General features: G+C 36.3%; 1 protein-coding gene across 3 annotated transcripts; it reads left to right on the top strand.

The window, feature by feature from the left end:
* The first annotated feature begins 5044 nt into the window (after positions 1 to 5044).
* On the top strand, positions 5045 to 10410 carry LOC126713759 (pentatricopeptide repeat-containing protein At5g21222-like). Of its 3 annotated transcripts, none has more exons than XM_050413616.1 (4): positions 5045 to 5263; positions 6925 to 7204; positions 7709 to 8617; positions 9302 to 10410. In XM_050413616.1, exons 2-4 carry the CDS (start codon positions 7145 to 7147, stop codon positions 10193 to 10195), a joined length of 1863 nt encoding a protein of 620 aa, XP_050269573.1. In that variant the 5' UTR covers positions 5045 to 5263; positions 6925 to 7144; the 3' UTR covers positions 10196 to 10410. The 3 variants fall into 3 exon arrangements, with proteins under 3 accessions (XP_050269573.1, XP_050269572.1, XP_050269574.1); XM_050413615.1 differs by having other exon boundaries at positions 6906 to 7204; XM_050413617.1 differs by lacking the exon at positions 6925 to 7204 and having other exon boundaries at positions 5046 to 5263.
* Positions 10411 to 10747: the final 337 nt, after the last annotated feature.

Genomic DNA, 10747 nt, shown 5'->3' with positions numbered 1-10747 from the left:
AAAGGGTCAAGAAGAAACGAGGGCAAGAGATGAAGGTACGAACAATGCTAATGATGCATGAGGGGTGCGAGATGAATGAGAAAATAAAGCTCAAATCTAAGACAATGTAAAATGCTGCAGAGCATAAGGTAAACATGACATGTTAGGATGAAGAAATAAGGTGTAGACTAATACATGACAAGGGTAGCAACTGTGTGTGCAATAGGTGGCTAAGTGCAATGCATGACCAATGCATGAAAAATGCACATGTGGGGTAAGGTGTGTTAAATACACAACCAATGAATCAAACATGTTCCTAATGAGAAAACATGAAAAACCCCAAAGTTTGGTACTCATCGGAGTCCAAACAAACAAGAAAATGCCTAAGAGGCATTTTATCAAACACCTAGCATGCACACTATGAACAATAATGTGAAACAATGCATGAACATCATAAAATCCACCCTTAATACATGTTCTATCTACCACAAGGGGCCAACATCCAATGCAAATCATCAAAAGAAACCAAACCCATGAAGAAATTTGACAAAAATTAAGTTTTCTCAACCCCTATGATAAAAATCCCAACCAAGAGCACAAAACTCTCCAAAACATAATCTAAGGATCAAAATTAATGAAAAGAGTTTATAAATACCTTAGAAATGTTAATGGAATGAAAAATCATTCAAATTGGTTGAGTTTTGATATAAAAATATTGAAAGAGGGGTTTTAGAGAGGATGGGAGAGGTTTAAAACAAGTTTCCCACAAAAAGCCCTTTAAAAAGCTGTTTCTGGGCGTTTCGCGATTGTGCGAGTCGCAAGGCTCAGTTGCGAAAATTTTCGTGAGTTGCAAGTGAGTCGCGAGCAAGCCGCGAGTCGCGAGTTTCAGTCGCGAAAATTTTCGCGAGTCGCGAGTGAGTCGTGAGCAAGCCGCGAGTGAGTCACCAAAAGCTTCTGGATGAACTCACGATTGGGGTTTCGCGACTGGCGAGCCGCCAGCTGAGCCGCGAAAAACTCTGACACCTGTTTTTCAATACATAACATGTTTAAATAATGAAAAACAAAGTAAACACTAAACATGAACACAAAGAGTGATAAAAATCACTTCCAAAAACATATAAAATGATCAAAAATCTTTTTGGATTGAACCATATATGATTGAGCACACACACATCACATTTAGACAAGTACAATCTAACAAATGAATAAAACATTTATTGAACATTAGGCATGTGTGTTGTGTGTGTATCAAATGTGGAATAGTCCTTAGTCTAGAGTGAAGCTTCAATGATCAATTCAATCAAGTCATACACAACTAGTACTAAGTCAAGTGGTCTATCTCAATTATAGAAATGAACATATATGACCTCCCACAAGAAAATGATTACATAAGATTGAAACTTTTCATTTGACTTCTTACAATTCATATCATTTGATCATTTTGAATCAATACAACTCATTTTGAGCAATACATCTCATTTTTGAGATTGATGTCTGAAATTTTTGATATTTCAATTTGATGAACAAGCTTTTGGCTTTTGGGCATCAAACATTTTCAATACAAGTCGCTTTCCCTTTTTCCTAGTCAAATACTAGTATATGCGACGGCTTTTGCATCTCATTATCTCTTTTCATTTTGAGATTTACATTTATTGAGCTCTTTAAGCAATAAAAATAAAAGAGCGGGAAGAGATATAAGCACAAGTCTACGCATGTATCAAAACCAACATGACTATTGACAAATCATTCATGACAAGCTTGAAGATCGATTTACAACAATCACACAAAGATGTCAAGATTTTTCCCACAAAGATATAAGTGCAAAAATAACAAGCTAAGCTCGTAAATGCACAAAGCCGTTTGTACAAAGGTACAAGGCCAAACTCACATGTGATATGTGCTCAAACATATACGATCAAACTTTTTGAATTTTTCACTTTTTATGTGGTTTTGGATTTTTTACTCATACAAAACTGAAATATAAAAGTAAGATAAAAAACAAAACAATGCATATAAATAAATGCAAGATGCATAAAATGCATGAAGATATGACATTTAATGTATGAAAGGTCCTACAAAGATCGAAAGAATTAGATCAAAGACTAAAAGAGCAACAGTTCAATCATAGGAACCCTTCCTCATCCAAATGGAACGATTGCTTGGAATGAGTGTCTCAAGAGAAGTGAGACGAGGGTTGGAAGAATGAGAACCGGAGATGCACATAGTCAAGGAGTTAAGAGCATTAAACATTTTCTTTAACAACATGCTATTTTCACTCAAAACCGGTTTACTCTTTTTAGCACAACTTCCAAAAAACTCAAGTTTTTCTTTTCTTTTGATTCTTTAGAAAGCATGAAACTTAGAGCATTGAGGTCTTAGATGACCAAAGGCACCACAATGGTGACAAAAAATGTGTTTAGGTCCACTAGGTTTTTTGGGAAGGGATCTAGCAACATGGTTTTGTTCCCTCTTCAACTTATAACATTGAGGTCTTATATGACCAATTATACCGCAATGGTGGCAAGTTGGAACAAACTTAGATCCATTCAAAACCTTAGGTTGAGACCTAAACAAAGGGTTTGACTTAATAGCCTTTCTCTCCACCTTTTGATTTCTTTTATGTGGAGGAATGTACACCGATTTGTCCTTTAAGGTAGAATACACACTAGGCACAAAATCGGGTACCACAACATGATTGCAACAAATATTTTCATCATTTTTAACAATAGGTTCAGCAATCAAACACTTGGCATGCATCTTAAGAGATTCATTTTCACATTTAAGATCATCAACAAGTTTGTTAGACAAAACAAGTTTAGCATCCAAGTCCATATTCAAACATTCAAACTCTTTCAGCTTTTCAAGAGAAATTTCAGCAAGTTTTTTATATTTCTTAACCAATTTGTTGGATTCACTGAGCTTAGCAATCAAATCATCCTTTTCACAAAATAACTTGCTCAAATTCTTTTGAAACTTCTTAGCATTTTTCTTCAAGAGTTTGTCAACAACACCCATAGATTCAAATAACATGTCATCACACTTATGAGGATTAACACCCATAGAGGCATTTTCACAAACACGTGGCATGTTACATTCATCACCAACCAAATCATGCAAAGAGGCATACAAAGCACAATCCATGGCAAATAAACACAAGGGGTCAAGGATCATACTTAGGTATTTAAACCACAACAAGTGTACCCCGCTCTGATACCAATTGAAAGTTCAAATGTGTGTAAAAACACCCTTGAACGTTTAGACCCCCAAAAACAAAATAACCAATTCAAGCTTTATGACAAACAACAAGTGTGCGGAAAATGAACATAAGCTATAAACAGAATTAGAAATCAATCTAAGCCAATTATAAATTACATCCACGGTAGAAAATAAAAGGCAAAGATAAAGGGAAGAAAGATGCAAACACAAGGACAACACATGATGTGTTATCGAAGAGGAAACCGAAGCCTTCGGCGTAAAACCTCTTCGCCGCCCTCCAAGTGGTCAATAATCCACTAAAAAATGTAGTTGGGATATATGAACAACAATAGACCCTCCAAGCCTAATCTACCTGATGTACCTAAGCCTTCCAAGTTTCTTGCTCCAACGAGGTTGCGCCGAACCTTTTTCTTTTCTAGCTTACCGGATTCCACTATAATCCATAGCATCCGCCATCCTTGGCATCTTCCAATACTTCCTAAAGCTCCAAAAACACTCAACACTCTAAATGGGTGTGAGTAGTGTTTGGATAAAAATCTCCTCTCAATAGGTATGACAATGAGAGAGGGAATGAGAAGGGACTACAAAGATTTCTCTCTAAGAATGAGTAGCTCTCTCTAATTAGGTGGGTGTTTTGAAGAAACCTTTCCTAGGGTTTTTCTTTCTGAATGGCCACACATATTTTGTGGGAATGAGAGGTATTTATACTGGTGTGAGAATGGAATGCGAAGAGTCAGTTTTTCCAAAAACAGGGCTGGCTGGTGACTTAACCTCGCGACTTGACTGAGTCGCGAGTTTAAGCCGCGAGCTAGCTGAATGGGCAGTTTAGATTTTTGTCCTGTAGTGCTCCAACTGGCATGACTATTCAGCTCCCTTGCATGCTCTGCGCGTGTGTAACTTTTGGCGGCTTGCAAGCCGCGAGCCTCCCGCGAGTCCTAGCCGCGAGTCTCTGCTTCACTGCACTGTCTTGAGCATTTTTTCACACTCTCTCACACACTACCCTTACATGATTCCCACCTAAATACAGGGTTTCTAAGTGCTGTATTACAAGCAAAGTTGTCACGGAATAAAGCCAACACATGGTTGATTAAATTCAACCTTACATATTACATTTTTATTAATAAGAAATCTAAAAACTTGTCCCTTGAAAGCAAAAAAAGAAGGGGGGGGGGGGGTGGTGCAATTTTGGTGCGGTGAAATGGGCTTTGTGTTAAAATTTTGACCTTGCTTATAAAACTGGGGAAGCAAAATTGAAATAGAAGTCTTATTTAACTAAAACACTAAGAGAGTAAAAATCTGAAATATATATTCAAATGGAGAAATAAGAGTGAAATAGTGCTTGGGTTGCAGTGGATTTTTCACTTTACAAGATTTTTGTGTGGTTATCTTATCTAGAGATCTCAAGTGGAATATTTAAAGACTCACAAAAGTTGCCAATGTTCATTTCAGTTCTTACAAATTAGGACATGAACGTTAAAGTCTCTAACGTTTATTTAAACGTTAAAATCAGATCTCTTATCCACCTCACTACCTCCACTCACAACTCATTATCTCTAAGAAATCTCAATTGTATATTTGACCATGTCAAACCCCACACAGCCAATCATAGCCAAAGTATGCAATTCCATTATTTAAACAATTTTATTATTAATAATTATTTCATATACAATATTGTGTAAGGTAATTTCTTTTGAGAATTACACACAAACACATTTTGGGTTATTTAACCACAAAGTTCAACATCCATATTGTGTGCTATTTTGCCACACAATCCAACAACAGGCGTGGCAAAATCTTCTCCCCAAAAAATCTACTTATATTTTTGGTTCTCCACTTCTCCATACCACCAGCCTCAACATATTATCTAACCAAAATCTCAGAATCTGTTATGTGGATGAGATTCTCTAGTGGATGACTGGATGTCACAGCACCAACACAAAAGATCACTACACTACTACGCTACAACACTCTTGGGCTACATGCACAACACTACTACTACTACAACCAACCATGCAAACCTCTTGCTCACTCTCTCTACACGCCTTGCAAATTTGGCTCAACTAAACAGGTACCACTCCAACCGAAACATACTTCTTCATGTCATTTGGGTATCAACATTGCTTAGAAATAACGTACTACTATAACTAGCTCCCCAAACTTCAAAAATGCGATATTGGTGTCTGTACTGAAATTATTTATATATATATATATACACTTTAGAATACTTTGTATTTGGTTTCAAATATTGCTTCTTCTTGTCTTTTTTGCTTCAGCAAAATTGTGTCTTATGGGTTTTGAAAGAGAGAAATATAAAAGCATAATTGGGTCTATTAGTTTGACAGATTTGGGTATGTAGCGGATCGCTTGGAAAATGGAATAATATATATATAGCTGATGATTGGCTAGTGTGATCATCAAATTTTTCATTGTCGGTGACAATTTAATAAAAATTTAGCATTTAATTAGGTTGTGTGGGATCAAATTGAACTTTTTTTGGTGTCTGCTCGTTGATGGATTGATTTGCTTCTGCTTTTGTGAGCAAAATGCAAGATCACTTCTCTATCTGAACATTTGGTACTTCTTGAACGGCTGAACCTACTAGCTTTGCACACTGCTCCCTCTAGATTCTCACGACCTTCACAAGTAGCCCCGGAAATTTCTGTTTTATTTTGAGAGAAAACTTCACAAATCATATTTTGGTATGTGACTCTAAATCGGCAGGTGTGATTATAGGCTCAAAAAGAGCCTTAGTTACCTTCTTTGCTAACTTAATAACTTTATTAATTGAGAAAAGAGATAAGTAGAATCGCACCACCAAGTAAGCCTTGTCATCATGCCTTCTTATTATCCTTCTATTAAAAGGAGGAATGATACGTGGTATGCCTGAGACCGGGTGAGAGACACTAGGACTGGTAATAAATCATGGGGTCTTTTTATGCCTCCATAAAAGGTTTGAAGAGATGTGCTACACTGCTTCAAATAAAGCATAGTGAACAGCATCCCTGATCCTTTACACAGTCGCAGCACTTGTTTGGTAAACAGGTGAATTGCAATACAGGCATCAGGGTTAGATCAGCTCATCCAATTGAATCCAGTAGATGACCATAAAATTCTGTTTATACTGCAAATTTGTTGAGCACTGGGTTTTATTCTCTTATACAATTGATGACCATAGATTTCGGATTTTGCAGTGACCCATTATTGCATATGATGGTTTTATCTTGATGGTTCTGTCTAGTAATGACACTGTAAAAGAGTGTGCCAAGTTACCTGCTTCAAAGGACCATTCAATCTCATGTTCCATGATTATGATATGGAATAAGTATTATTAGCTATAAGTTGAAGGCATAAATTGGAATTATCATAATATCACCGCAGTGTCCAATAATAAATAGGAGTGGCATCTTTTGTTGCATAATTGAATTGACCTTATACAAATGAATATTTAAGGGGGAAAAATTGATTGCATTAGCAATCAGCCAATCAGATTAATTGTCATGAGAAAACATATTGGACTTGATTTCCATGCTGTTCAAACCATTGTGGAGGGTTTAGTGACTTCTTATATACTCACCATAGTGATTGATCATAAACTGTTCCTCCTTTAGTTTGCTTGGTAACTTCCTAGTTTTATTTGGTGACTGCACAAATCAACTTGCTGGAAAGCTACATTCATACGGCTCATTCTCTTAGTCAAATCTTTGTTTTAGTTTTGGTTGATCTTTCTAGGTTCCACCTAGGAGGAGACACTATTTTAACCATATGTCTTGAGAACATAAAGCTGAGGAAGAAAGTGAGATATAGGCCTTCTGGCCTTTCTGTATGGTCAAGTAGCCAGACATAAGTCCGGCCTAAGCAGGAAAGTGGTACAAGAACATATTGAAAAGCAGGTTGAGAGATATTGGGAGATTTTTTTTTTTTTTTTTCTGGGAAAGTCCATACTGTCATCATGGGTAAGCGCCAAGGAAAAATCACTAGCAAGAAAAGAATTGAAGCATCACGAATCATGGTAGTTATTTCTTAAACTTGTTCATTTATCTAGTTAATGTAATTATCTCTGCCTTGTTTCAGCTTTATCTCTGGTTTATCAAATACTTTTCCTGCTCCTAATTTCTCATAAGTTCAACATTAAGATCAAGATGTCTTATTGTCTGCAGCAGTTGTCTCAGTTACAGAATCAGCCCTTTGTTGCTACAGAGTATTGGCTTGCTTGTGATAAATTTTAATGTGTACTAGAAGTATATAATTAACTGCTTAGCATATGCTACCTTCACATTGCTTGGAAACTTTGATTCTTCACTCCAAATTCACATATTTTCTGTTAGACAGTGCGGTTAGATAGTTGTTCACTTAGTCGGTTTGAGATCAGTTTCAGGAAAAAAAAAAACTGTAAATATTTTAATGCTTGGCCTATTTACAGTCAGATATACGTCATAACTTATAATAATAATGTATCTATATTCACATGTATTGATGGTGACATTCACATTCTTATAATCTTTGAACTTCCCAGGAACCATATGTCCACAAAGAGGACCAATTACATTCAATGTCAACTTCTGTAGATTCGCAAACTAAATCCAACTGCCCTGTTTGTTTGGGCAACCTCGGTTGCCCAACAGTGCGTTCAAGAACAAAATTGATGAGTATTTTGATAGAAAAGGGGAAGCCTCAAGAAGCCCATTCCATTTTCAACAGTATTACAGAAGAAGGACACAGACCAACTCTTATAACGTATACAACTCTTGTAGCTGCCTTGACCCTTCAAAAGTGTTTCAAGTCCATTCCTTTACTCATATCTAAAGTGGAAGAGAATGGACTGAAGCCAGATTCAATATTGTTTAATGCCATGATCAATGCTTTCTGTGAAGCTGGAAATATTAAGGAAGCAATGAAAATTTTGCACAGGATGAAGCGGAGTGGATGTAAGCCCACAACCAGGACTTTCAACGCCCTAATTAAGGGGTATGGAATTGTTGGTAAGCCAGAAGAATCGCTGAAACTGCTAGAGCTAATGTTGGAGGAAGAAATGAAACCAAATGACAGGACATTTAATATTCTAGTTAGAGCCTGGTGTAATAAGAAGAACATTACGGAAGCATGGAATGTGGTATATAGGATGGTGGCATCTGGTGTGCAACCTGATGTTGTCACCTACAACACACTAGCAAGGGCTTATGCTCAGAATGGGGAGACAAGTAAGGCTGAAGGAATGATATTGGAGATGCAAAGAAATAAAGCAAGGCCTAATGAGCGTACGTGCGGTATAATCATCAACGGTTATTGTAAAGAAGGTGATATGACAGACGCCTTGAGGTTTGTGTACAGAATGAAGGATCTTGGTGTACATCCAAATCTTTTTGTTTTCAACTCACTTATCAAAGGATTTCTAGACCTTTCAGACAGAAATGGGGTTAATGAGGTGAGTTTCCATCAGTAGAATTCAATTTATTGATACATTCTCTTTCTTTTGTGGAATTATACTCTTTGAGTAGCTTCCATCCTAGAATCAGGAAATAAGTTATTCGTCACTTGTAAAAACAACTTTCACACTGTTGAGTTAACTTCTTTTCTAGGTACATTCTATTTTGTTAGAAATGCTTTGAGTAGGCTTAAGAGTTTATGCTATAAATGTAGGTGCCCCATGGCTTTTGAGGATGGAAATGAATACTTGTGTTTTTTACGTTTTAGATGGAAGATCACACAACAAGGTGATCAAATCTTTTATATGACCAATCTTCCAATTTTGTTTTTGTTTTTTTAAATTCAATATGACCAATCAGCACATATAAGAAGTACAAGAAACAGTCTTGTTTCATACATTTTTTATGGTTATGAGCTTGCAATAATATGCATCACATCCCCGTAATTGAAACATTTGTTTTCACTCGATAGGACTTTGGATTTAAATTTTATTTTTTAGACTGCACTCTAAGGAAGTTATACAATGAGAATCCCTGGAGAAAGAGAAGTTTCAGTAGAAAATTCATGTTTCATGTTAACTATAGCACTCTATAGGGACCACAGCATATTGAATGTATCTAATTTCTTCTAACTTACTATGCAGTACGCAGACATTTACTTAAAAAAAGTATAAATTGGACAGGCACTGACATTGATGGAAGAATTTGGGGTCAAACCAGATGTGATAACATTTAGCACCATAATGGATGCATGGAGCTCAGCCGGGCTCATGGACAAAGGCATGAAGATCTTCAATGACATGGTGAAGGCTGGAATAGAACCTGACATCCATGCATTTAGTATTCTTGCAAAAGGCTTTGTGCGCTCTGGAGAGCCTGAAAAGGCTGAATCACTCCTGACTTTCATGGGCAAATCTAGTGTACACCCAAATGTCGTGATCTTCACTACCATCATCAGTGGATGGTGCAGTGCAGGTAAAATGGAGCATGCTTTGAGAGTTTATGAGAAAATGTGTCAAATGGGCATTCCCCCCAATTCGAAAACTTTTGAGACTCTAATATGGGGATATGGAGAAGCAAGACAACCATGGGAAGCAGAGGAATTGATCCATGTTATGGAAGAGAAGGGTGTTGTTCCTGAAAAGACCACTATTCAACTTGTTGCTGATGCTTGGCATGCCATTGGTTTAGTGAATGAAGCCATGAGAATTTTAAATTACTCCGAGAAAGAATGTGAAGTAGTACAAAACTATAAGAGGGGTGAGATACCAGAGGATAGTTTGAAGATTCATAAGAAACAAAATGTTAGTGCTGCTTATTCTAATCCTTTGCAGGTACCTAGAGTAGTTGCAACTAAACAAAATGGGTCATCTATTGCTAACATAAGCAGCAGGTTGGTGCAAAATGGATCTGAGATTTTATCTGAGAGCATGCGGAATGCCACTCTTTCCATGGTTCTTGCTCATACATGTGCATTTGGTGCAAGGCCAATGATTATATGTAGGAAGCAGTTTCAAAGTCGGGTTGGGATAGGCAGGCATTTTGTAAATGCATGTGGAGCAGTGTTTATAAACTGATGAGCAAACAATGTGGCTGCAGTGATCCTTTCTTGACTATGATGAAATGCTATCCTATGAGCAAACAATGTAGCTGCACTGATCCTGTCTTGACTATGATGAAATGCTATACTATGTAGATAGATTTAATGTGGTCACTGAAACCGGGGATTAGAGATGATTATTTGCTTCATGAAGCTACAAGCATACAAAATTTACAATTCATTTGTCATTAATTTCTTCTTAACACTACCACTAGTTACAGACCCACCCGATATATGAGAATAGATGATTATTTTTTGTAATTATGATATAAAATATAATTTGTTCTCTAAAATTTGTTGAAAATAATTTTTTCCCTAAAAATTAAACAATTTTTAAAATTATTTTTCATTTTTCTATCTTTACTAATATATCATTCTATTATTTCTAGTGTAGTGTTTGGTTGATATTGTTCTTTTATGAGATGGTCCATATATTTTTGAAATTATGTTATAGTGTGCTTGTTTTTACAATTTTTTTTTTTTTAATCTACAACTAAACTTTTTAAGTTTCAAATATAATGTTCAAATT

Source organism: Quercus robur, chromosome 2 (assembly GCF_932294415.1).
Source record: "Quercus robur chromosome 2, dhQueRobu3.1, whole genome shotgun sequence".
Lineage (NCBI taxonomy): Eukaryota > Viridiplantae > Streptophyta > Magnoliopsida > Fagales > Fagaceae > Quercus > Quercus robur.
The sequence above is the reverse complement of the archived record's forward strand: the minus strand, read 5'-3'. Positions and strand labels throughout refer to the sequence as shown.

What these genes read in the sequence shown, in the direction of transcription:
- LOC126713759 (XM_050413616.1), top strand. Translation starts at nt 7,145, where the DNA reads ATGGGTAAGCGCCAAGGAAAAATCACTAGCAAGAAAAGAATTGAAGCA. An exon ending in TTGAAGCATCACGAATCATG is followed by an intron (nt 7,205 to 7,708) that starts GTAGTTATTTCT and finishes TGAACTTCCCAG; the next exon opens with GAACCATATGTCCACAAAGA. An exon ending in ACAGAAATGGGGTTAATGAG is followed by an intron (nt 8,618 to 9,301) that starts GTGAGTTTCCAT and finishes TAAATTGGACAG; the next exon opens with GCACTGACATTGATGGAAGA.